The sequence below is a fragment of the Balearica regulorum genome, chromosome Z (assembly GCF_011004875.1).
Source record: "Balearica regulorum gibbericeps isolate bBalReg1 chromosome Z, bBalReg1.pri, whole genome shotgun sequence".
In the NCBI taxonomy this organism is placed as follows: Eukaryota; Metazoa; Chordata; class Aves; order Gruiformes; family Gruidae; genus Balearica; species Balearica regulorum.
In genome coordinates, this window is record NC_046220.1 from 49494021 (window position 1) to 49521574 (window position 27554).

Consider the following 27554-nt stretch of genomic DNA (forward strand, 5'->3'; position numbering starts at 1 on the left):
TAAGATCTAGAGATCTCTGCATTCCATTCTTTTCTCTGCCCTGCTAGAATATAGTAAGGCAATATATTCAGATCTATTTAATAATTTAATTACTTTAGGTCTCATACTGCCTGATGAAGTACCGCCTCTAAAGTAAGTCAACATCAGCACTGGTATCAAAACAATGTGGAACAGCATTATGAACAGTTCCTTAGATTATATGTTTTGAGATTTTTTAATTTGGATGCGTAAGTATTTGAATGTCTGACCTGGGGAATTTTAAAAGAGCTTAGTTTCCAAAGCTCCTGCTGGTTAGGTACTGTCAAGGTTTATTGTGTTTTCCCGAATGTAGAGGCGTCAAATTGGCAATCACTTTGAAAAGGCTGAATTTTAGATTTCAGTGCTTCTCCTGCATCTCCCTTTAGCAAGTTACTTATCTAAAGCCAGTGACTTGTGAAATTTTAAGGGGGAAGGCACTGTCATTTCTGTAATCTGTGTTTCATTGTCCTGCTGAATTTTTTGCATAATCACTGTTTGAGTTTGTGAAGCACATGCAAAAACGTGTACATTTCTTGAATGTCTGCTGGTTCCTTATCTTTGTGTCTTTTACTGTGATGTTGTAGAGCTTGGATCATATGGAAACCTAAAATATTATGACACAATGACTGAAGAAGGTAAGAAATATTTTAGAATTGTTTGTATCAGCTTTTTTTGAAGCCCTCTAAGTGCTTTTTATGTGTTTACTTTTTCCTTCATTTTTCTTAGTCCTATTTTCTGTTTCTCCATTTTTTAATAACTCCTTTTTGCATGTCTTCATTTACAGCATGATCAGTTATGGCTCTTTTTTCAGGTTTTTGTTTTCAGCATTTCAATTTTGCTATTTCAGATAAGGAAATACAACAAAATGCTTTTATTAAAGAACATTACACACTTGCAAATTATACGGCACAGTATAATATGGATTGTAGATGCTTATTTCATGCCCTGTTTTACAATGCATTCAAGAAGATGAATTAATTTATAGATGTTCAAATCACTCAGTTTGAGAACAATTGTTAAGTGACTTCAGTTTACTGTATTATTCAAAAGTAATGAATAAACTTTAAAAACTAGGCATGACTATTCCTGGAGTATTAATTGTATGCTTCATTGCAATGCAGAAATTATGCAATTTAAAATCCTGATTCTAGCAATACAAGAAGGAAGTAATTAGGACCCTGAATTAGGGCTCAATGAAATCTTGGGAAATTTTTCTGCTGATTCAAAAGCATTGCAGTTTATTATACTAATTCAGGAAAGCAGTTAACTGTGTACTAAATTTCCAGCACATGCTTTCAGTCCTAGTGTGGTCAGCATTTCTATGATTTGGAAGCTTCCTTGAACTGAGACCTGATTGTAGGATCAAGGCCTCTTTTACAGCTCTTTGATTATAACGCCAGACAGATGGTTTCATGAATGTTCAATTTAGTAATTAGTGGCGTGTTTGAGAATGGAGATAAGCTTGAGTCCTGTGGAAAAGTTAGCCAACTATTCCTACTTATTTTTAATGTTGGGAATATAAGGCAAATAGCTTAATTCTCTGTTTTTAAAAACACAGTTATTTCCTAGTTTAGATTAATCTTGAAGTTAAAATGGTTTTAAGAAAACCTTCATTATATGACTTACGATCATTTCTCCCAAAAAACCCCAAGTGATAACTTCTGACTGTTTCCCATTTTCTGTATCTGCTGTTGATACTCAAATATAACCACACTATTCTGGGGCTCGCTGTAGGAAACGTTTCTGTCCACCTTTGTGCCTGATGTTGGAACATGCTGCTTTCTTCTGCAGCAGGCATGAGCTCATGGGGCAGTCTTGCCGCACCACCCTCCGTGGCCCAGATTCACCATCTGATTCACAGGGGTAGCACCAATACAAGAAAAGGTATCTGAGAGGAGATTTTAGTGAGTAAACAGTGGCGTCTATGTTGTTGAAATACACCTCTCAAGCACCTGAAATGTGTAGTTAACTGCTGCCATTCAGATACAGCTACCAGAGCTAAAGCTTTTGCAGTATGTCTCATCTCAGTCTTCATTACCATCAAGAGGCGAAGGTCATTTCTCACTGTAGCCTCAGAGCTGGGTATGTTAAAGTTTTTAGGGTTTATGCTGAAATATTAAATCTACTATTTCAAAAGTATTCACTACATTAGTAGCCTTCTGATATTCATAAATACTCTATTGACAGTTAAATGTAGCTGTTTGTGGGAAAACACCCATGCAAGTATGATACATACTATATGTATATATGTGTGTGTACATATATATATAAATATAAAAAAAAAATAAAAATACTATGCCTATGCTGAAGTAATGCTGTTAATATTCAGTGTCATCTCAGAAAGAACTCTTCATGAATAAATAATCCAGGACCATACTGTAGCAATAGCAAAAATCTTACAGTAGCAAAAATAAGAAAGGAAGCTTATTGTCTCTAGGAGTATTAACACTGCCAAGAGTCTATGATACAGTTTACCTTCTCAAATACAACTGTCATCATCATTTTCACATGTCTATTACAAAGTAAGTAATGAGTAGTGTATTCCAGAAGCTGTATTTAGATCAAAGTGTGCTATATTTTGATCTCTCTGTTTGGATTTTCGGAAGTATAATCACTATCACTCTGCATCATGCTTATTTGCATTATCTGTTTTCCTCTTTTTCTTCCGTTTTTGAATGATCATTTTATACATTTGTACAGAAAGTTAGTCACAGGAACATATAACACCAGTTACAAATCCATGGATTTTTTTCTAATATAGAACATCTTTATCTCCAGGTCCTCAGACCCTGACTGGAGATAGGTAGCAAATCTTTCAGTCCTTAGTGGAGAAGCACTATTCTTGCTGCTACATCAGGACGATCAGAGACAAAAAGTAAGGGTTAGATTCCAACACACAATCAGATATAGCCTAATGACCAGAGGGCCATTGTGCTCCAGGTCTTAGAAACTGATCTCTGTTGTTTTGTTTGCTTCTACTTGGTTGGAAAGTGACTTGAAATTAATTGCAGATTAATCAGGCCCAACTGTGAGAGAAAATATAACCTAACAGATGGGAAGAGACCCTTACAGTAATCTTGTGCTGTCAAGTAACCTCCACCAACAGTCTACGACATGACGAAACTGCATATATTTTCATTTGATGCTTCTGCGGGATTTTAAAGTTAAAGGAGAAAGCATGTGAGGTGGATTTCTGGCATTGATTAGTTGTGACCCACTGGTTGTGTTCCACACCTGGCCACAAGCAGGACTGGTACGTACAGTTAGGACTGCTCAACAGTCACAGATTTGTCATCTTCAGACTCATGAAAACTTGGCTAGAGCTGCATAGATGTAGTGATTTGCACTTGATCAGAGACTAAAAACTAGACAACTGGTAGAGTCTTGATTTTTTTAAAATGAGTGAATTTCTTAAGATAAGCTAATTTCCTGTCAAATCAAAGGCTTTTCCAACTCAGGGAATCTGTAGTCTGCAATTTAGATTGTAGTCAAAGGATTGCCTTTTCAATATATCCTTGATCAGAAGGAGAATGCCTGCCAGCTGATGCCAGCTGGAGCTACTCAGGTAGATCAAGGTATATCTGTATTATACAATACTAATTGTTTGCATATATTCAAATAAAACCAATTTAGTTTTAAGCTACCTTCTTTGTTAATCACCTGGCCTTGATCTCCTGTTCTTTCTACCCCTTCCTTTGTAAACTAAAATAAGCTGCAAAATGTGTCTGAGTTCAGTGAATCTAAGTTAATTAAGAATTTTCTATAACAATCTATCCTATTTTGGGTCTGTGGAGTCAAGCATTTTCATTCACCTAAACTCTCATGGTACCAGATGGTATGAAAACTACTCTTAGGTAGTCAAGCCCATAATACATAGGACTGTTAAGGAGGAACTATAAGCTCTTACCTTCTCCTAGAAATAAGAACAGTAACATAAAATTCCTATGGTTTATTTTAGTAACCCCACCTGAAGATGAGAAGAAAAGGCATGAGAGAAGATCTGTGCCTAAGATTAAACCTTTGGGGCTTTCTGTAAATTTGAATGACTTAGAAATACGCTGAGCTGGTGGCTCTGTGCCTCCCCTTTGCTGAACAAGTTTTCATTTGGTTTGAAGGAGGAAGATGGCAGGGAAAGGGAGGGAGGAGGCACAGCTCTGCAGTCATTTTACATCTCACTGTCTTCATGCAGGCTAGGACTACTGCTGTCCTCAGTTTCATGCTTTGGATGGTTGATACTATGTCTTTTAATCATTTCCTCACACTGTTTGTTTCCTACACTGAGTGAATCAAATGGAAGGTAATGATGTAGAACATTGTAAGGTGAACCATGCATGTACTGAAAAGTAAAAGTAAACCAAAATACAGTTTCCATTTCAAATACTGAGGTTAATTTCTGTTACAGTGACTTATAACTGTGGAACAGTCTCCTGAATGAAGCCGTGTATCTTACAATGTTAAAAGTCAATGTAAGAAATTCTTCCTAAAGATGGGAGGAGGCTTTTGAAAATGTGAAAAAAATTGAAGGTAGTTTCAATTAAGCTAATCTAAGACAGCGTGAATCTCTGTGGAGACATTTTCTTATCAGTTCAATAATGACTTAAGTTTCTCTATTAAAAAACCCTAAACAATTTCAAACAACCTCAGACAAAAGTCTAGAGTATCCTTATAGAATTCTGCATAATTTTAATTAAACTTTTCGAACTGAACCTTAAATTAAAAGGTCCTATGCCATCCTGGAGTAGGTGGAGACATGGGTGGTTCCATAGAGACTGCTCAGAAAATGTCTCAGTTACATCGTTTGCATTGCTTGCAAAAAAATGCATTTGTGGATTTGGGGCATCACAAGCCAAATTATCAAACATATGAAGCTGAGTTGGAGTCTGAAACCTAAAGCAATCCTTTAGCAAACTGACGTACATGTTGTATGAAAATTATGCAGGCACCTTTCAGTGCCACATATGCTTCTGGATGCATTTGCTTCACACATGCTTCTGGATAAGCACTATTAAAATGCCCCTAGTGTTTCAAAAGAAGTTAGGAACAGACTTGACTCTTAGCATTTCAGCTTTAAATAGTTGGAAATATGATTTGCTTCTCTGTTTTTTCTTTCTCTTACCTAATATCCCAAGCAATTCCCTTTCTCTCTTTCTTTTTTTCTTTAACTCTGTTTCTTCTTCCGCTTCTAACTAAAATCTCTACCAGACCCTGTGCACTGACATAATCGGATGGCTTGCTATTTATGATTGTATTCTATGCTTAGATACTCTTCTGCAGGCAGTTTTACTCTAAGTACCATGTACCAAAAAAGATAAGCTTTACAATATATTGCGAATGGTCAATTATTTTTTTGGAGCATGATGCGTTTGTGAAAAGATAGGGACTGCTGAAAGGACAGTACTGCTTATTAAATCTTTGTGGTATTTTTATTACTTTCCAAGTGATTTTCTGTTGACAAATTAATTCCACTTCCCAACAACTGATAGCTGCTAGTCCCTGTGGACTGTGCATATGCTTCTACACATACAAAAGTGTTGGTACAGGGGTTTGAAGCCTCCATTTGTGAGGAGGGAAGAGAGGCTTGCTTTCTTGACTAATGATTTATTCTTGTGTGGTTTTTTTAATTGTAGCTTGGAAACAGTGACTGTTATCCAGCTAACTGAGTTCATTCATGACTTCTCACTGTTACTTCCCACTGTTAATCAATTATGAATTGATGAATCCATTGAAATATCTTCTGTTCTTAAGCCTGCACTGTTTCTGCTGCGAGGACACCAACAGTTTTCAATGGATTTTTTTAACTGGAGATGAAGAATTAAAATAGTCGTGGGACCTGTATGGTAATAGGGCTATTAATTAGAAGTCTACTGTACTGTAGCCACCAGTTATACTTTTAAAAAAGATAAAAAAAGACTTAAAGAGCAATAGCGATGAGGATAACAATAAAGGAAGGCAGATACATCATCTTTCTGCACTAGATAGACTGTCATAAGCTGTCCAAAGAGTCCTGCCATAGAAAGATCAACCAATGTAAAGGAAGGATTAAATTAATTTCACTTAATATTTGCCATCTTTGACATTGCCTAGTTTGAAGGTGTCATTTGGACTTAGTGGTCAATAAAGAGTGGCAGGACCTGAGCCCTCTCTTAGGAAGTGATGAGTTGCCCTGGAGACAGTCTAGATGATGAGCTGCATGGTAAACCTCATGGGAGACAAAAAACACCTGGCAGGTTGAGAAGAAAATTTACCTTTGAGAAGCTAGTATGGAAATCATATGTTCTGAAGATCTCCTCTTCCCCTTCTGAAGTATCTGTAGAAGTCAGAGGCACATAGCTGAGTGCAAAGTGACAAAGTTGACCACAGTCACCATGAGATGCAAGATATGGGTTCATCTGAAATTCTATGTTCCTGTACTACTAATTGAGACCTGAAACTGTTTGTGTTTGTTTATAGTATCTTCATTCATCTGTATTCATCTTCTGTTTAGGCTGAAATCCTACAGCAATGGTTTTATAGGTGGAACATTATTGACTACTTCCAAAGAAAAATGATAGCTTTTGTTTTCAATTTTTTGTTCAATTTGCTGCTGAGATCTTAGAATAATAAAAAAAAAAGTACATTTGTATTTCTAAAAACAAAAGTATATATGGGAACATTAGGTAGTGTTCAATAATGTTAGCTCTTTGAGGAGGGATGGAAATGGATTATCGGCATTGATGTGGGGACCCTAAGCTATGGCAAAGAAACGGGTTCTCAAAATGGCTGCATTTTAATAATGACAATGCTTTCTTTTAGGAAAGTTCAAGGAAAGGGCCTCAATTCTGCATAAGATCGCAAAAAAGAAGTGCCAGGTGGAAGACGGTGAAAGGCAGAATGGAGCTGCTAATCACGGTGAGTGCAGCAGCACAGATTTATTGCCTGTTACTGAGGGCCTTTTTCACTGTTTTATTTTGCTTGAAAATCATTAGGGATTAATTTCTCCTTCTACTTCATTTATGCTATCTTAGTAAAAATATTCTGATTCCCTGTACAAAAGAGTATGAAACTTATGGACAGGACAGGAGTTAAGTACACAAAGAGAAAGTTGGTTGAGGTATCTAGAAAGGCTCCTGGCAGGGCTGAAAAGAAAAAAACAGTGCTGATTTTGGATATGTGTGGAAGTGACAGAAATAGAGTGACAAAACTTACTCACAGTTTATTTGTGAAAACGTAATGAATTTATTGAGCTGCTCTAGGAAAATATGTGTTTAATGTGGTATCATCCCCATCACAGAAAGAAGCAACCTTTATATTTAAATTTGATTTGTCTATCTACTACTTGCTGCGAGTCATTTAGGCCCACCTATGCTGATTGTGCAAAATTAGCTTACTGTGGTTTTCCATTCTGGGTAAGAATTTGTATTTTACTTCAAAAGTTTGATGGGGCGGCCTACACAGCACCAGGCCTGATGAACTCTGATGGGATTCATCTCTCTCAAAGGGCGAAGAGGATCTTTGCCCAGGAACTAGTGGGGCTCATCAACAGATCTTTAAACTAGGCTTGAAGGGGGAGGGGGATAACATCAGGCTTGCCTGCAACATGTTGTGGGATGATGTGCCCAGGTTGGAGGGATGGGGTGCTGGTGAGGGCCCTCAGCCTACTGCTCGGAGACGTGCTGGACGCACTACACCACGCTCGAAGCCTAGAGGAGACGAGCTGCGGGCTCCAGATGCAACAGGAACTAACAGGGTAACACTGGGAAGATACATCAAAAGAATTCCAGCCACCTCAGCCAATAAGTCAGCCTCATGGGGGGCACAACTGAAATGCCTCTACACAAACGCACGGATCATGGGGAATAAACAAGAGGAGCTGGAGATGTGTGTGTGCTTGCAAGGCTATGACCTTATTGGCATTACAGAGACGTGGTGGGATAGCTCCTATGACTGGAGTGTTGGGATGGAAGGGTACAGGCTCTTTAGGAAGGACAGGCAGGGCAGACGAGAAGGGGGCGTCACCCTCTATGTCAATGACCAGCTGGAGTGCATGGAGCTCCACCTGGGGATGGATGAGGAGCCCACCAAGAGCCTATGGGTCAGGATTAAAGGGAGGGCTGGGGCAGGGGACATCATAGCGGGGGTCTGCTACAGGCCACCTGACCAGGGGGACTGAGCAGATGAAGGCCTCTATACGCAGATAGGAGCAGCCTCACACTCACAAGCCCTGGTCCTTATGGGGGACTTCAACCACCCCGACATCTGCTGGAGGGACAACGCAGCAGAGCACAAGCAATCCAGGAAGTTCCTGGAATGTGTCGATGACAACTTTCTCCTCCAAGTGATAGAGGAGCCCACGAGGAGAGGTGCCATGCTGGACCTTACTCTCACCAATAAGGAGGGCCTGGTAGGGGACGTCAAGCTCAAGGGCAGCCTTGGCTGCAGTGACCACGAAATGGTGGAATTCAGGATCCTTGGGGCAGCAAGGAGGGCACACAGCAAGCTCACTACCCTGGAGTTCAGGAGAGCAGACTTTGGCCTCTTCAGGAACCTGCTTGGTGGAGTACCATGGGACAAAGCCCTGGAAGGAAGAGGGGCCCAAGGCAGCTGGCTAATCACTCCAAGCTCAGGAGTGATGCATCCCAACAAAGAGGAAGTCAAGCAAAAACACCAAGAGGCTCCCGTGGGTGAACAAGGAGCTCCTGGGCAAAGTCAAACAAAAAAAAGGAAGCCTACAGAGGGTGGAAGCAAGGGCAGGTAACCTGGGAAGAATACAGAGAAACTGTCTGAGCAGCCAGGGAGCAGGTTAGGAAAGCCAAAGCCCTGACAGAAATTAGTCTGGCCAGGGATGTCAAGGACAACAAGAGAAGCTTCTATAGGTATGTTAGTGATAAAAGGAGGATGAGGGAAAATGAGGGCCCCCTCCGGAATGAAACAGGTGACCTGGTTACCCAGGATATGGAGAAGGCTGAGGTACTCAATGACTTCTTTGCCTCAGTCTTCACTGGCAAATGCTTGAGCCACACTGCCCAGGACACAGAAGGCAGGGACTGGGAGAATGCAGAACCGTCCACTGCAGGAGAAGATCAGGTTTGAGAATACTGAAGGAACCTGAAGGTGCACAAGTCCATGGGACCTGATGAGTTGCATCCGTGGGCCTTGAGGGAACTGGCGGATGAAGTGGCCAGGCCACTCGCCATCATATTTGAGAAGTCCTGGCAATCCGGTGAAGTTCCCACCAACTGGAAGAGGGGAAACATAACCCCCATTTTTAAGAAGGGTAAAAAGCAAGACCCAGGGAACTTCAGGCTGGTCAGTCTCACCTCCGTGCCTGGCAAGATTATGGACCAGACCTTCCTGGAGACTATGCTCAGGCACATGGAAAACAACACGGCTTCACTAAGGACAAATCATGCCTGACAAACTTGGTGGCCTTCTGTGATGGGGTTACTGCGTTGGTGGATAAGGGAAGGGCAACTGACGTCATCTACCTGGACTTGTGCAAGCCATTTGACACTGTCCCGCACAACATCCTTGTCTCTAAATTGGAGAGATATGGATTCAAAGGATGGACCATGTGGTGGATAAGGAATTGGCTGGATGGTCGCACTCAAAGAGTTGTGGTCAATGGCTCAATGTCCAAGTGGAGAACAGTGACAAGTGGCATCCCTCAGGGGTCGGTACTGGGACTGGCACTGTTCAACATCTTTGCTGGCGACATGGACAGTGGGATTGAGTGCGCCCTCAGCAAGTTTGCCAGTGACACCAAGCTGTGTGGTGCAGTCAACATGCTGCAGGGAAGGGATGCCATCCAGAGGGACCTTGACAGGATGGAGAGGTGGGCCCATGCGAACCGCATGAAGTTCAACAAGGCCAAGTGCAAGGTCCTGTATGTGGGTCAACACAATCCCAAGCATGACTACAGGCTGGGCGAGGACTGGATTGAAAGCAGCCCCGAGGAGGACTTGGGGGTATTGATTGATGAGAAGCTCAACATGAGCCGGCAGTGTGCGCTTGCAGCCCAGAAAACCAACCATGTCCTGGGCTGCATCAAAAGCAGTGTGACCAGCAGGTCGAGGGAGGTGATCCTGCCCCTCTACTCCGTTCTTGTGAGACCCCACCTGGAGTACTGCATCCAGCTCTGGGGGCCCCAGTACAGGAGAGACATGGAGCTGTTGAAGCGAGTCCAGAGAAGGGCCGCAAAGCTGACTGGAGGGCTGGAGCACCTCTCCCATGAGGACAGGCTGAGAGAGTTGGGATTGTTCAGCCTGGAGAAGAGAAGGCTCCGGGGAGATCTAATTGCGGCCTTCCAGTACCTGAAGGGGCCTACAGGAAAGCTGGTCAGGGACTGTTTATCAGGGCATGTAGTGACAGGACAAGGGGTAATGGGTTTAAGCTGAAGGACGGTCAATTTAGATTAGATGTTAGAAACAAATTCTTTACTGTGAGGGTGGTGAGGTACTGGAACAGGTTGCCCAGGGAGGTTGTGGATGCCCCCTCCCTGGAAGTGTTTAAGACCAGGTTGCATGGGGCTTTGGGCAACGTGGTCCAGTGGAGGGTGTCCCTGCCTGTAGCAGGGGGATTGGAACTAGGTGATCTTTAAGGTCCCTTCCAACCCAAGCCATTCTATGATTCTATGATTCTATTCTATACTAAAAGAAAATCTGTACTATGTCCTGTTTTCTCTGCTTTACCTTGGCATGTTCTCTGCCTTAGAAAAACAGATGCAAATATGTCTGATAAAAGCTGCATAATTTTATTAGTTGACATTTTTTCTGACCTTGTGCTATGTTTAGATACTATTTGCTTCCAGAATCAAGCAGTCGGATGGGACACTGTTAATAAACCATAATGCTGGCTGTGGGGTTAAGAGACAACACACATGAACTGAAATAATTACAAATAGTCTGGCACTCTGCTGTGGCTGTGATCTCGGATTTTTCATTTAAAAGAATCTCAGGATAGCAGTAATGTAACTAGACAGCTGTATTTACTTCTGTGCACAAGAGCATACCATAAGGCATGTTGAACTTGAGTTAGACATTTCATATTGCTATTCCCCATAACTTTATATTGTCCAAGGGATTTTTGGCCATTGAAATTTTTAACTAGTACATACTTAAAGAGATAATTACTGTTTAGAGAATTCCAAGATAGTTAAAGTAAGAACAAATTTGAATAAATTTGGCACCAGAAACCAAAGGCCCAGTTCTGTCCCTTTAATTCCTGTAAAAATTTAGCACAAGGGTTACAGGATTCTGTTTTAAAGATTATCCTCTGTTATTGGATGTTATTACACCACCGATTTACTCTTCTCCCATATTTTTGCCTGAGAAAGAGCATGATTACAGCTTGGAAGTAACTTTACTAAGTGCAGGGGTTAGTGTGTTATAAAAGTTATATCTTGTTGAATATATCACCTCACCTGTAAATGCAACAAGTTGCATTCTTTAATGACTGGGGAGAATGCTCTGTGTCACTTTTTACCAAAAGTATTAGGCTCAGTGAGTTTAGCCTAAACAAAGAGCACTGAATATTGCAAAGAATGTGAATTTTTCTAGGACAGGAGTACCAGTAGAATAGTTTCTTGAGATGCAAGCTCACCATTCATAAGAACTTTATTCAAAATATGTACTGGTCAAATGGAAGACAGAATTTTTGTCTCTCTCTTTTAAAGAAAGACATTGGTCCACTGTCAGTATTTGATGATTTACACAGACTGAATATATGACAACAGTTTCACTGATAGACTTGTTACTGAATATTCTGTTCTGTTGTTTTCTCACTCTTACTTATGGATGATGCCACAGAGAAAAGTGCAAAAGTGGAAGTTGCAGTAACACCACCGAGTGATTCAGGACCGGTGCAGAATGGAATCGCCCATAACATTGAAGAAGAGGTCAATGTCTTTTTTTATTCTTCTTTTTATTTTTATGTTGGTAAATGTATTTCATGCTTGATCATGCTTTTCTCCTGAAAGTATACATCTTTATAGCAAGAAGCTGTTAATATGAACTGTCTACAATATATGTAATCTTCATTTACAACTGAACCCAGTGCATGGTTTGCCATATTAAAAGCTCTTCTTTTGTGCTGCTGCCCTTCAGGGTAAGATAAGATGGTAGTCTGGAATGTATTCTTTTAGGGAATGTATTTTTACTTACCAGATAAGATGTTCACAGCTCTAAATATAGCTAATGTAAATTGCTTGTCTGATTATCATCACATTGCACAAAAAGTGTCCTCTTAAGAGGTTAGCCTGTCATGTTGTGCTTCATGGGATAGTTAAAAGTAGTTATAAAATAGAAGCTGTACACAAACTACTTCTCCATCCTGCCTTCTGTTATTTTGAGACAAATAACAAATTAAGCTGAATGAGATGTGGTATACTAGTGTTTCTATGATTCATTGCATATAGGTGAAATCTGCAAAAGAAATAAACACTTAAATGTATTTATTCTAACGTATATATCTTTTGTAGATTATAAGTAACTGCATAACTGTGTCTAACTTGCACAATGGCCACTGAAATAGCTATACAGTTGAGCAAGCTTCTTTCTTAAATAAATTGTAGTTCTTAAGAGTAGCTGACTGCAAAATTTGGCCCTGCCAGGCTCTTTTTCAATGTCTTTTAATTTTTTTTAGATCTTATCACCTGCATCCCAAGTAAGCAAACAAGTGGAAAAATGCTGGTGAATTGTTTCTGCTAAACTCGGGCATTGCTGTTTTAGATTGAGACAGCAAAACCTGCATGGAGACAGAAAGTCTTGTTAAAAATAATCCTTGACTCAGAAACTTTTATAATGGTTTTGTTTGTATAGTTTACTTCTTAGCGTTCTCCTTAGGTTGTAGAATCAAAAGTTATTTTATTCAGGCCAACTGGTGTGTTAGTGCACCAAATATTGTCAGATAGCTTTAATTCTTCACTGTTTGCAGATAATTTTGGTCTCTGGGAATAGAAATTGAGAATCAGAATCAAGGATCTAAAAGAGACGGGTAGTTTTTGATATCCTGAATGATCAGTAAGGATAATGAGTCTCCCGTGGAAAGGAGAGCATAATAGAACATTAAATTACCTTTTGTGTTAATATCTAAGTTGTTCAGACTGACATGCCATTTAAAGATCCTTGTCAGCCAAACAAAACATTACTCTTACATAAATGAAATGAGTAAAATCTATGTAAAAAAATCTCAGCACTGCATTTCAATACTCAACATTTTCAGGTAAGGAAAGGTCCGTTTTCAGATCCATTTAGATCCTGTTCTGAGAGTCCAACCTCACTGCTGCAGTAAAATATGTCTATAGACTATTTTTTTAACTTCAGCAAAAAATATAACAAAATCCAAAGCAGAGTGGCTTTTAGACTTCTGTTCTCAAAGGTCAATAAGGGATGACACAGCCTGGTATAACCTGTTAGGGTGTACATAAATCAGTCTGTGGATATATGAAAACTCTAATAGACTATTGAGTTCAGTAGCTTAAGAAGGAAACGGGTCTTGCTTTGTAAGATTTTTTTTCCGCTGAGATTGTTCAGTGAAAACAGTGAAGGAAAAGCAATCTTAAGCAATCACAATCTCACAGCAATGTCCATATGCTATCATTTTGCATTGTAATGAAGCATTTTCCAAGCTTGTTCAGAAATCTGCAAGGTCAAGCAGCCTCATCATTCAAGACAATGGTTTCAATTTCAAGTAACTGCAGGGTAAGGATGGAAAATTATTGCAAGAGTACATTACTCAGCAATGTCTTCTTATCTCCATTTAGACATTTTAAACTTGCAGTGAGGCAGGGTTTGGAACTTTTATGTTAATTTCAGCAAGTGTTAGGACATTCTGAAAAACTATTGTGCTGTATCAGAGGTGGGATACATCATTTATCCTTATGCAGACGACGAGATGGAGCAAGCAAGGAGGTTTGTAACTGATGGAGGAATGATTCTGCAGATTTAGCTCCATCAGTCTGAAAGAAAGGGGTTTAGGTGTCTGCTGTCACAGTAAAAAAAAGCAATCCTTTAATAACATTTTGAGATGGCCCATGCTGGGTTCCTTCCCAGTGGCCTTTCTAATTTTGTCTTCTTCCAATGATAACGTGACAGCTGCTGCTATCTCAGGCTGCTTCAGTGACTGATATGCTGGAGTCTATATCACAATTTAAAAGTATATATTGGAATTTTTTAAAGGTTGCAATAAAAGTAGTCTACTCATCCATGTAACACATAAATAGGTCTCTATGATACTTAGGACCCTATTTTGCTGTGAGGTTCTCTGCCTACTCTGTACTGTACAGAGACCATTCCTCAACTTACTAACTTTTTGTACACACCTTCCCAAGCTGTGACATCACTCTGAAGCTAACACTGGGCTGTTCAGTTTCCTTCTGCTTTGTCTTTCATGGACACTAATAGAATTACTTCTGATTTGTAGAAGTATCGGCAACAACAGAATCAGACACACAGCATTCACATGACTTTTTTCTCTGATGAAGATTAGAATTTGAGGAAAGTAAAATGGGCATTGCCCTCCCAAGCCCTCTTTCTAGCTTTTCTAGACTTTATGAACACAGCGTGTACCCCTAGGAAATAGTATATCTTCAAAAACAATGGTATCAGTTCTAAGAGCAGCTCTGTTCAGGGAAGTAATACTGAAGGCACAGGATGGCATGCCAATCAATCCTCATCAGTAGTTTCTCCTTTTTCAAAAATTCGCTCATTAAAGCTGAGCGACAAGAACAAACTCGTTACAGCTTAGTCTTGATCTACAAATACTCTTGAATTTTGATATTTTTGTGTAAAATTATTCTCCATTTTACACTGAGAACATAATTTGCTTCTGTTCCATGAATTCAATATAGAATAGAGTTCAATCTGTCAGCTTGAATTTTTGATGATTTTTCCTACTCTGATGCAAAAGGAAGTGCTGTAGTGTCAGAACTTGGAAATTTAGTACAAAATTGTTTCTCTTCAATTTCGTACTTGTATATGTCCAAAGATATGATCTTGTGATCCATAAGCGCTATTTAGAAAAACTCTTAAGAAAAACTCATTAGTGCCTCCACGTCCCAGTGATCATCATTTAGAAGTGAGAAAATTAGAGACACTGTCCATCTTGAGGAACCAAACTGCAAATATGCCTTTGGGGGAAAAAATGTTGTCCTGAAAACTGTGGGCTGAGAAATGGGTGTACTCAGCTAGCCATCAAGTATTCCTAACACATGTTTGCAGTGAGGATACAGAAGACATGCGTAGGGATCTAATTCTTTTTTCTCCATTGTCAAGTTCCACTATGGTCTTCATACTTTTCCCTCTTGCAAAACAACCATAGTCATATGTGTGTTTTCTCTTACTTTTCACTGGTGCAGATTATGGTGCCTGGGTCTAAATCCCTATACACAAGCATTTTAGTAATATGAAGTTCTGTATTGGAGTTAGAATTGTCTGAAAGTAAGTACATTAAAAATTGCATGTTCCACTAGTACAAAGAGAATATGCAAATAAATCCATCTTACTTATAAAACCCCTGTTCTTTTAAAAGTATGATGGTGAGCAAAGAACCATTGTGAAAGGATGATCTCAGGCTAAGTCTGCAAGAAAAGGGGGAAAATTAGCTTTTATGTTTGTGGTGGGTTGACCCTGGCTGGGGGCCAGGTGCCCACCAGAGCCGCTCTATCACTCCCCTCTTTCATTAGACAGGGGAGAAAAGGTACAATGAAAAAAAAACTTACGGGTCGAGATAAGGACAGGGAGAGATCATTCTCTAATTATCATCACGAGCAAAACAGACCGAACTTAGAGAGGGAATTCATCTTATTTATTACTAAGCAAAACAGAGTAGAGGAATGAGAAATAAAACCAAATCTTAAAAACACCTCCCCCCACCCCTCCCATCTTCCCAGGCTCAACTTCACTCCCGGCTTCAACCTCCGCCCCCCCCAGCGGCACAGGGGGACGGGGAGTGGGGGTTACGGTCAGTTCCTCACGCAGTGTTTCTGCCGCTTCTTCATCCTCAGGGGGAGGACTCATTGTTCCCCCGCTCCAGCGTGGGGTCCCTCTCACGGGAGACAGTCCTTCACGGCCTTCTCCAACGTGAGTCTCCTCCACAGGGTGCAGACCTTCAGGAGCAAACTGCTCCAGCGTGGGTCCCCCACGGGGTCACAAGTCCTGCCAGCAAACCTGCTCTGGCGTGGGCTCCTCTCTCCACGGATCCACAGGTCCTGCCAGGAGCTTGCTCCAGCGCGGGCTTCCCACGGGGTCACAGCCTCCTTCAGGTGTCTCCACCTGCTCCGGCGTGGGGTCCTCCACGGGCTGCAGGTGGAATCGCTACACCCCCTCATCCTTCCTCCATGGGCTGCAGGGGGACAGCCTGCTTCACCATGGTCTTCACCACGGGCTGCAGGGGAATCTTGCTCCGGCGCCTGGAGCACCTCCTCCCCCTCCTTCTGCACTGACCTTGGTGTCTGCAGAGTTTCTTACATCTTCTCACTCCTCTCTCTGGCTGCAAAAGCGCTGTTTTTCTCTTTCTTAAATATGTTATCACAGAGGCGCTGATTGGCTTGGCCTTGGCCAGCGGCAGGTCCGTCTTGGAGCCGTCTGGCATTGGCTCTATCAGACACAGGGGAAGCTTCTAGCAGCTTCTCACAGAAGCCACCCCTGTAGCCCCCCCCGCTACCAAAACCTTGCCAAGCAAAACCAACACAATGTTGTATTTTAATTTTCATATATTTGTAAATTAAACTCCTTTTTAGAAACCATAATACTCCAAATGCCATGATTTAGTTTTCCTTTTACGTCTCTTGTTTTCTTTAGAGATTTTTTGGTCATCTTTATATTTTTTCCAGACTCCAATTCTTTCCTCTTTTTCTTCTTTTTCAATTGCACAAGGCTGAAACACATGACAGAGGACACTGCCAGTTAATGACTTTCACAAGATTTCATGAACTAGGTGAATTTCACTTTATTTCCTTTTCTTTTTTTTTCCTTTCTTTTAATTTCTTAATTTGTCTCTTCCGAACTCCATTGTCTTACTTTTACCTTTTTCCCAGGCCCTGAACTTCATTCTTCTTACTCCATTCTCCTCCAGAGAACCTCAGCTGTCCTTTTGCTACCCCAAGCCCTTGAGCAGCAAGATAAACTCTGTCCTGATGCTGCTTGTAGAGATTCACAGAGGGTTTCCAGAAAGTGTCCCCAGCAACCCAGTCATTTGTCCCAGACAGTAAGACTCATATAATCCCACTCCCACTATAAGCAGCAGCAGATGTCCTACACTTTGATAAAATCAGCATCCTCAGCTGAGAAGGACAGACAGCTGTGGTCTCCTTCCCAGCCCCTAACCAGCACAGCAAGCAACAATACCTCCTCCCACCATGCAGTCTGTAAGACATTCCTGCTTCATTTGCAGCCAGAAATTTCCTTCCCTCCTGCTGGGTATTGCATCTTCCTCAGGGATTTTGTTCTACTTATGGCATTCTGTCTCTTAACCTTTATCAGGTTGCCACAAAGGAGAAGACTCTATTATATAAGACTTCATAGAGTGGTACAGAGCGTGTATGAGAAAATGAAAGAAGACTAAAAGGACACTGACTACATCATTAAATGTTTTATAGGGTGCCCTTCAGAGAAATGATCCTTCTGAGAAGTCCAGTCATCTCCCCTCCCCTTCCCCCTGCCACCTTCTTAACAAGCATTTGATTGAGTATGTTCAGTCATAGTCGTTTTAACCTGTGGCTTTCCTAAAAATAGCTTCCAATCTGAAGATAACACCTTTTCCTCCCACCTACACACATGCGCACGCACACACATCCACACACACACACGTACACATGCGCACACTTTTACCTGTTTCCATGGAAACCCCACTGGAAAATGTTTACATGCCAACCATGTCAGAGATAACTTTTCCATGAAAATATAAGGCAACTTGTATGTTGTAGGAAAATGCCACAGATGCTTTATTGTTTTCATTGGATGTAATCCGCTTACCTGAGCAACAGTGTGGTAAAGCATGTTTTGCCTTCCCCACCAAAGAGCAGCAGGAGGGTGCACTGTGTCTCAGGACAGAGCCCCTGGTGGGGACAGATCTCCCCTGCCCTGGGGTACTCACTCCATTTGCATCAAATTAGCATTATGTGATTCTGCATAGTGTTGCATTCTCTGTCTCAGGCTATGATTCTGGGCTATATTAAACATTTCTGTTTCGTAGAGAGAGGGTAGAGGAGATTAGAGCAGCCTTTGTTATAAGGCCATGAGATATTCCAGTATCCATGGTATTTGTTTGATTGATCATTAACAATACATTTTCCAAAGCCCAAATGTTTTTTTCAGTTGCTACACACAGTCTAAAGTAAATTCCTGCATCTTTTTTGCCGGCATAGCTTTCTGTAACTTAATGAGAATTGTGCTGCTATCAAAAGGGTTTGATCTTTATTTTCCCAAGGCTACTCTGTTGCCTATTCCACACTTTTTTCTGCTGTATACCAGTTTGACTTGGAAACTAGGATAGTGAAAAATGTCATGAAGACAAAGGCTAGTTCTTCAGATGTATCTCCATCACACCATAGCTGTTACTTCTCCTGCTGAGATGACTGCAGATTTGACTATTACATTCAGAGTATTTCTTTTCAAATTCCCCAAAGACTGCTGGAAGTAACATAGGCATAAAAAACTGCATGTAAGCTCCAGGAGCTGTGCTTTCAGATATTTGTTTAAAAGCCAAAGAGGACGCAAGCAGCAATAGCAGAATCTGGAGCAAATACCTACTTGGGCCTTACTCCTTCCCATAGGTTCCACTCAAAAGGTCACTCTTTTCAGTGAGTTCACACTACAGAGATGATTAATACAAATTTGCTACCCTAAGAGTATCCACATATACAGAATTTATTCTGAAAGCTCAGGGGTTTAATTTTACTCAAGAATTCATGAGAAAATACATTGTTTTCTCTCTTAGTTACTCCACAGAAATTGCATATTACTGTACTAGCTTACTATCTCACCTTCTTTCACGTATTTTTTTCCAAATGAGATGTAGGAGAAGAGAAATGAATGATTCCAGTTACAGACAAGAAACAGAAAGCAGAGACTTGAGGCTGTTCACAGTAGGGCTCCAATTGCCTTTGTCCTCTACCTCTTTGGTGAGATTTGCTATTCTAAAGAAAAAAATCATTCTCAATTCTGAATCTCAGTACTCATCACTGAGACAGGTAACATTTTGAGACATCATAATTTTTTCTTGATTCATTCATTGTGAGAAGTTGGGTTGTACAGAGCTCTTCACTTCCAAGAAAAAAAACAAGCTCAGCAGTCTTTTGCAACACTGTCAAGCAAAGAAAGAAATTACCTTTTTATAGGTGGTACAATATCTATACTTTAGCATAAGCAAATTGAACTGCAAATAGTTCCTGTCTGCAGTTTCCTTTCTTCTGGAGTCCTACTGCTAATTTTGTATTGATTAATGATATCAGAACTCAAAATGTACAAGAAATGTCCAAGTATGAGAATTTATAGCTCAGCTTTTCAGCTTAGTTGGGCTAACAGACTAATCCTCAGAATATAATAATTATAATTCATATGCTATAGCTATTATACAATAAAGACTAGTTGGTAAACATTGGCAGATTCAGTATTTCAGATAAGTTTGAGGTGGTTCATTGTACTTGTTTTCCATTTTGTCCCACTGTCAGGAAAAAAGTATAAAAATGCAGTTTAATGTTGTGCCAGAAAAGCAACTGTTTTTCCGAAGATAATATGTGTGTAAGCATCCATGGAGATAATGATTTTCTGATGTTTGCTAGAAGGAGTGACTACATTGTGACTTTGGCAGATGGAGTTTGCTATAAGCTGTTGTTTATAAACAAAATCGTTATTGATGAAATGTCACCATATGTTTGTATTGTTTATATAATGTGAAACACAACATCATTTCCTGTGTTTGGAAAAATTTTCTTGGGAGATTGGAAAACTTGTCAAACTAGTCCTGAGCAAACCTGTAAGAGATTTCTTCTGAGGGATTACAGACAAGTATTAGATAGATGGTTTTGGATGAAGAACTTGTGAAAGATGAAGCGTCCAGGGATTTGGTACCTTTTTCATTGTTTGTAATGAGTTACACAGAAGAAGAATTGAAGTAGCAAGAATAGAGTTATGAATATACATAGATTAGTTTTAAAGAAAAGAACAGTTGTTACAGATGTGTAAAAGAGAACACAGAGCAAAACAACACTTTTAAGCTCATTTCTTGAAAATAAGGAATCATAACTATATTTTTTGTAGTTTAAAGATGTACCTCATTAACCCTGGTAGAGTATGCAAAGGGTGTGTTTACATATTAGAGAATTAATTTTGATATCATTATTGATTGCTATGTGCTAGGGTACCATGTCCATCCCATCTAGGCCTGAGTATACACATGATATTCAGCACTGCAAATGTACATGTAACAAAAAGGCAGTCCCAAGCACAAGTAAGTAAAAATGAGGATATAATAAATCAAGAGTGGAAAGAATTACAACAGCTAATGAGAATTTCACAGAAATGCATTACTAATACGTATGAAGATTTAATGCAGCTTATATCTAAACCTTTAATGACTGAGTAAGGGATCAGGAGCACAAGTGGTGTTCTCCTCTATCCTTCCAGTTGCAGGGAATTATGAGGGGAGAAACAGGAAAACCCACCAGAAAAATACATAGCTCCGAGATTGGTGTCACCAGCAGAATTCTGGGGGTTTTGATCATGGGTCCGTCTACACGACACCAGGTTTGCTGCTGACAGACAGGGTACACCTGTCTCAAAGAGAGAAAAGGATCTTTGCACAGGAGTTAGCAGGGCTCAGTGAAAGAGCTTTAAACTAGATTTAAAGGGAGGAAAGGGGTAACACCAGGCTCAATAGACATAAGCCTCAGGGTGGCATGATGATGTTTGAGGGACAATGTGCTAGCCAGGTCCTTCAGACTGCTCCATGATGTGCTGAGTACACTGGAGCACATTTGAGATGTCCCTGTACTAGTGCGCGCAGCCCCCTGTAGCCATCTCAGAGGAGGTAGGGGATGGAGATCCACGCAGCAGCAAAGATGTAAGGGTTGTCAATGCATTAGAAACCATGGAAGCACCTGATAACAGTCACATAGGAATTAGGGCTTCTCCCCCCTAAATGGTGACAGGATCAATAGCCCAAATCATGGAGTCATAGAATGGTTTGGGTTGGAAGGGACCTTAAAGATCACCTAGTTCCAATCCCCCTGCTGTGGGCAGGGACACCCTCCACTAGACCACATTGCCCAAAGCCCCATCCAACCTGGTCTTAAACACTTCCAGGGAGGGGGCATCCACAACCTCCCTGGGCAACCTGTTCCAGTACCTCACCACCCTCACAGTAAAGAATTTGTTTCTAACATCTAATCTAAATCGGCCCTCCTTCAGCTTAAACCCATTACCCCTTGTCCTGTCACTACATGCCCTGATAAACAGTCCCTGACCAGCTTTCCTGTAGGCCCCTTCAGGTACTGGAAGGCCGCAATTAGATCTCCCCGGAGCCTTCTCTTCTCCAGGCTGAACAATCCCAACTCTCTCAGCCTGTCCTCATGGGAGAGGTGCTCCAGCCCTCCAGTCAGCTTTGCGGCCCTTCTCTGGACTCGCTTCAACAGCTCCATGTCTCTCCTGTACTGGGGCCCCCAGAGCTGGATGCAGTACTCCAGGTGGGGTCTCACAAGAACGGAGTAGAGGGGCAGGATCACCTCCCTCGACCTGCTGGTCACACTGCTTTTGATGCAGCCCAGGACATGGTTGGTTTTCTGGGCTGCAAGCGCACACTGCCGGCTCATGTTGAGCTTCTCATCAATCAATACCCCCAAGTCCTCCTCGGGGCTGCTTTCAATCCATTCCTCGCCCAGCCTGTAGGTGTGCTTGGGATTGCTCTGACCCACGTGCAGGACCTTGCACTTGGCCTTGTTGAACTTCATGCGGTTCGCATGGGCCCACCTCTCCATCCTGTCAAGGTCCCTCTGGATGGCATCCCTTCCCTGCAGCATGTTGACTGCACCACACAGCTTGGTGTCACTGGCAATCTTGCTGAGGGCGCACTCAATCCCACTGTCCATGTTGCTGACAAAGATGTTGAACAGTGCCAGTCCCAGTACCGACCCCTGAGGAACGCCACTTGTCACTGTTCTCCACTTGGACATTGAGCCATTGACCACAACTCTTTGAGTGCGACCATCCAGCCAATTCCTTATCCACCACATGGTCCATCCTTTGAATCCATATCTCTCCAATTTAGAGACAAGGATGTTGTGCGGGACAGTGTCAAATGGCTTGCACAAGTCCAGGTAGATGACGTCAGTTGCCCTTCCCTTATCCACCAACGCAGTAACCCCATCACAGAAGGCCACCAAGTTTGTCAGGCATGATTTGCCCTTAGTGAATCCGTGTTGGCTGTCACCAATCACCTCCTTATCTTCCATGTGCCTGAGCATAGTCTCCAGGCGGGTCTGCTCCATGATCTTGCCAGGCACGGAGCTGAGACTGACCAGCCTGAAGTTCCCTGGGTCTTGCTTTTTACCCTTCTTAAAAATGGGTGTTATGTTTCCCCTCTTCCAGTTGGTGGGAACTTCACTGGATTGCCAGCGAAGTGCATCTACATCAATGCATGCAGCACAGGCAACAACCAGGAGGAGCTCAAAGCCATTGTGCAGCTGGAAAACTATGATGCAATTGCAATCATGTAAACATGATGGGATGACTCACACAACTGAAATGCTGCTATGAATGGCTATAAACTCTTCAGAAGGGCTAGGCAAGGAAGGAGAGGTGGTGGGGTAGCCCTGTATGTTAGGGAGTGTTTTGACTGTCTCGAGCTTGATGATAGTAACGATAGGCTTGAGTGTTTATGAGTAAGAATCAGGGGAAAGGCCAATAAGGCAGATATTGTGGTGGGAGACTTATAGACCACGCAACCAGGATGAAGAGGCAGACAAAATATTCTCTAAGCAGCTCGGAGAAGTCTCACAATCACTACCCTTTGTTCTCGTGGAGGTCTTCAAATTACCAGACATCTGCTGGAAATACAATACAGTGGAGAGGAAGGTTCCTGGAGTGCGTGGAAGATAACTTCCTGACACAGTTGGTGAGTGAGCCAACTAGGGAAGACACCTCACTGGACCTGCTGTTTGCAAACAGAGAAGGACTTGGGGGTGATGTGATGGTTGGAGGCCATCTTGTGCACAGCAATCACAAAATGATAGAGTTTTTGATTCTTGTAGAAGTAAGGAGGGGGGGTCAGCAGAACTGCTACCTTGGACTTCTGGAGGGCAGACTTTGGCCTGTTTAGGGGCCTGGTTGACAGGGTCCCTTGGGAGACAGACCTGAAGGGCACAGGAGTCCGGGAAGGCTGGACAGTCTTCAAGAAGGAGATCTTAAAGGCACAGGACCAATCTGTCCCTGTGTGCTGAAAGATGAGCTGGCAGGGAAGAAGACCAGCCTGGCTGAACAGAGGACTTTGGCTGGAACTCAGGAAAAAAAAGAGAGCTTATGACCTTTGGAAGAAGGGGCAGGCAAGCCAGGAGGCCTACAAGGGTGTTGTGAGGTTATGCAGGGAGAAAATTAGATGGGCCAACGCCTGACTAGAACTTAATCTGGCTACTGCAGTAGAAGACAGTAAAAAATGTTTCTATAAATACATTTGCTCCAAAAGGAGGGCTAAGGAGAATCTCCATCCTTTATTGGATGTGAGGGGAAACATAGTGACAAAGGATGAGGAAAAGTCTTAGATGCTTAATGCCTTCTTTGCCTCAGTCTTTAATAGTAGCTGTTTCTGTCTTCTTAGTTCAGGCAATCTTACCATATTATATAAAACTGTAGAGATTTTACACTACTTTATCCTCTCCCACCTCCCCCAAATCACTTACTACCTACCAGACATCAACCTTTAAATGCAGCCTGGGAAAAGGTCTTCAAGATGATCATCCTGGTTGAGAGAAAATTATGCTGGTGGCAGTCATTTCTGCCAGGAATGGTATTGATTTGTTTAATGACTATCTACAACACTTAGAATTAATGCTATTTGTATTAATATAAGTAAACTGTTCAGTTCTATGTTCATTAGCATATTCTGGACAATCCTTTTAGACAAGTCACCAAAATGGACTTGGAAATGTAGGAGAACGATGACTGTCTGTACAGCTTCAGGTTTTACTTGACTATAATATGACCTGTGTTTTTGTGACAGCGGTTAAATTTAGGTTCACATGAAACTTTGTGTAGATACTGGATTGTCATCAAAGTTCGTAATGTCAACTAATGCAGCTTTCCCATGTGTTCATTCCAGTATCTTTAAAGCTAATTAGCAATGGAGTCATAGCAGGGAATGAGTTTTGTGGTAGGACACATTTGCCTATAGATGGGTAGGTAGGCCACCTGAGCTGGCCTAGATAAATGAAGATTTTTGCATAGTGGTGGCAGATATATCATAAACGAGCAGACTATTCTCCACTTCTGATGGAGCATGTGGAGGTCAAGTGATACCAGAAGGTATCTAAAATGGCACCACCAGACAACTGAATTCCAGTGTGTATATCATGTTATCATTGTTTTTCTTCTTAGCATTGCAGAAGAGAATCATACTGCAAATTGCAAATACTGAGTTTTCCTCATACAGACTAAAATAAATCAAAACTATAGTTTCAGTATTAGTTTCTACAAACTGTGAGAATGCATATTCAGTATGTACATAGCAGATAGGCTGGAGCCACAGACAACGTATGCAATCTCTGCCATAAATCTGTGCTGAGTCATTTTATATCACCGCTGCTTAGTCCAGTGCATGGCACTCACAATTGTGTGGTTTTATAGCTGCCAAAATTATTTCCCTTTCATGTCTTCATCCTCAGTGGATAGTTCAGCACTGCTTTGAAATTCATGGAAGCCAGATTTACAAATACGTTGAACTTCCTTACTTCCACTGATTTTTGGAAGGTCAGCATTTGAAAATCAGATGCTGATTCCGACTTACGAAATAGGAAATGGAGAGCCAGTCTGTAGCACCTGTAATGCATCCTGGAGTTAAACTAGTGAGAAAAGGGGGTTTGCCCTATTGTACTGTGAGCTAAAGTTTGGCCTTCTATTTTGGCGGTAGTTGTCTTGGGGAGAGGGATGAGGCAGTACAACCTGAAGGTGAAAAGACCTCAAACACATGGATCAAGGTTTCTCAGGAGACATCTGGCAATCTCCATATGTAATTCTTTGTGATCCTTTGCTCCAGCCACTCATGTTGCCTGTGTGCTCGTGCTAGCTCAATGCCGTTTGACACAGACATGAGACCAGAATGAGGCCCAGTGCTGAAGTGTGGTGTGTACTGGTACAGTGCTGCATGAACCAACTTAGGTATTAATTTCTATGCATTTTGCAGACTCACGTGCAAACTCAGACTAATGTAAAGCTTTTGTTGTGATTAAATGCACTCGTTAATCATGGCTAATCTCTAAAGATAGCAATTCAGGAAGTACTTTGTCACTCAGTGCTGTTTATGAAGCAGTCATTTATGGAGCTTTATTCCAGCTGAGTCCGCTGCTTGAATTATACACAGGCCACTCAGAAAGAGTTACCTAGGCAACCCTTCAATTGGTCCTTTTGTGCTCAAATTTTACCTCAGTCGTCATATTTCAAAGCTGAGCGTCCATCTCAGACTGATGCACCCACCCCAATAGCATCTACCAGAATGGAAAAGGAATTGATTTGGTTTTTAGGAAGTAGCCCCACAAACTTCTGCACCAGCCCAGTCTTCCAAAAGTCAGGCTTCAACAGATTGCAGCAGTGAAGTACAGATCATCTGCCCACTTTTTGGTAAAGAGCTGAAAGCTAAAAGCAAAAGCTAGCCTCTTAAGCTGCTCAGGAGCCTCCTGAGTGCTGTGGGGAGTGTGACAAATTGTACCTATGTACATTTTTTAAATCTTGTAATGATTATACGTATTATGACTGGTTTGCTTTACTGTTGTCTCACAGTCATGCAACTTGGCCGTTTCGCAAAGTATAGGGGCTAACAAAATATTGTCTTCTGTTGACATCAACACATAATTGTCAAAGTAGGTGCAGCCTGTCACTGTTGCAAGAGGTAAATAGAGATTTGCTTCCAGTCCTTTGGTGTGAGGTGATACAGTCATGATGGAAGAGCCTGAGCTAAGAGTTGAGCTTGCTTCTGTAGGTATTGATCAGTTCAGGTAGCTGAGTAGTTGAACAATTCGGGAGTTCATAGTAGTGGAATAATTAAGACCGGTTCTTCAATCAAAGTTAACAGTAAGTAGAAAATGTTATGAACGATACCAACATATGGTGACATTTCATCAATTAACTGTTTTGCTTAGAAAAAAATAACTGATGTGGCCATTCAAATGACTGCTTCCTACAGCATTGTCATAAGGTTTATGTAAGCAATTTTAAGACAGGGCAATAAACCTGTAAGACTGACCAGAAACCTGTATTATAAATGTCTGGGAAGAGTAGCTTGCACACTGCAGAGAGGAATGAATTCTCAATTACCACCTTTTTGCAAAGGAAGAAAACAAGAACATTACATGAGGTTGTATACCTCTCATGCTCTCAAACACAGTTTTCACCAGGTACTCTTTTTTGGACTTCTTTAGCTTTCACTGAACTCTCTAGGAATCTTTCCACAGGCTTAATGGGGTTTGCGTTGCACACATCTACATGAAAGAACCATGTAGGTAATTTTTCCTGTTGCCTTATTCTGTGGTATAAGTTAGATCCATGTGCAATTCTGGACACATTGTCTACCTATGTTAAAAGTTAAAAAGTTATTTTAATATGCACACCCAAAAGGCTGAATCATGCTCACTTTGCTTTCTTTCTGTGGCAGTCTGAGAGGACTCCATTTTGTTAGCAGAAGCAATCTAAGGAAAGAGAAGTGTGTGGCAGCTAAAAGGTTTTCTGTTGTGAGAGAAGGTCCCTACACCTACTCAGTAATAGAGATGACTGGTGAACAGCATACACATAAAAGGAGACTAGAGACTGATGCAAAAATCAGCTACACAAATAGGAGAGGAATGTCTTTAGTTTTAGCACCAGCTTGTAATGAAGACTGCTGCGTTGTGGCTGGTCTAAACATGAGAGGCTCAGGCTGGAGGTAAGCAGCCTTTTCCCCACAGGGACAGCCCAGCAGTGGAGGGGCTCAGGGAGGCTGGGCCATCTCCATCCTCGGTGGTTTCACAGCTTGACTGGGCAGAGCCCTGAGCAGCCTGGTCTGGCCACTCGGGCTGAGCAGTGAGGCTCCCCAGGTCCTTGCCAGCCTGAATTACCCTATGGTCCTATGAACAAGAAAATACATATATATGTGTGTGTGTGTGCGCGCGTGTGTGTGTATATATGTATATTTAAGAGATATATCTTGTAAATAGTAACTTCTCAAGTTATTCACAAAAGCTTAAAAAGTTATATATATATATACTTATATATGCACATATATATTTCTATTTATATGAACATGTATGTGTGTGTGTGTGTGTGTACACACACACCACCACCACCCCCCCCGTCTTTCTCTTTCTCTCTCTATGTATATATATG

General features: G+C 41.5%; 1 protein-coding gene across 1 annotated transcript in view; it reads left to right on the top strand.

Annotated features, from left to right (window-relative positions):
• Window positions 1-27554, top strand: part of SLC24A2 (solute carrier family 24 member 2) — a 125515-nt gene that overhangs the window by 78128 nt on the left and 19833 nt on the right. Inside the window, 3 exon segments of the mRNA XM_075741119.1 lie at window positions 603-653; window positions 6811-6906; window positions 11802-11890. Coding sequence (XP_075597234.1) covers window positions 603-653; window positions 6811-6906; window positions 11802-11890 — 236 coding nt within the window.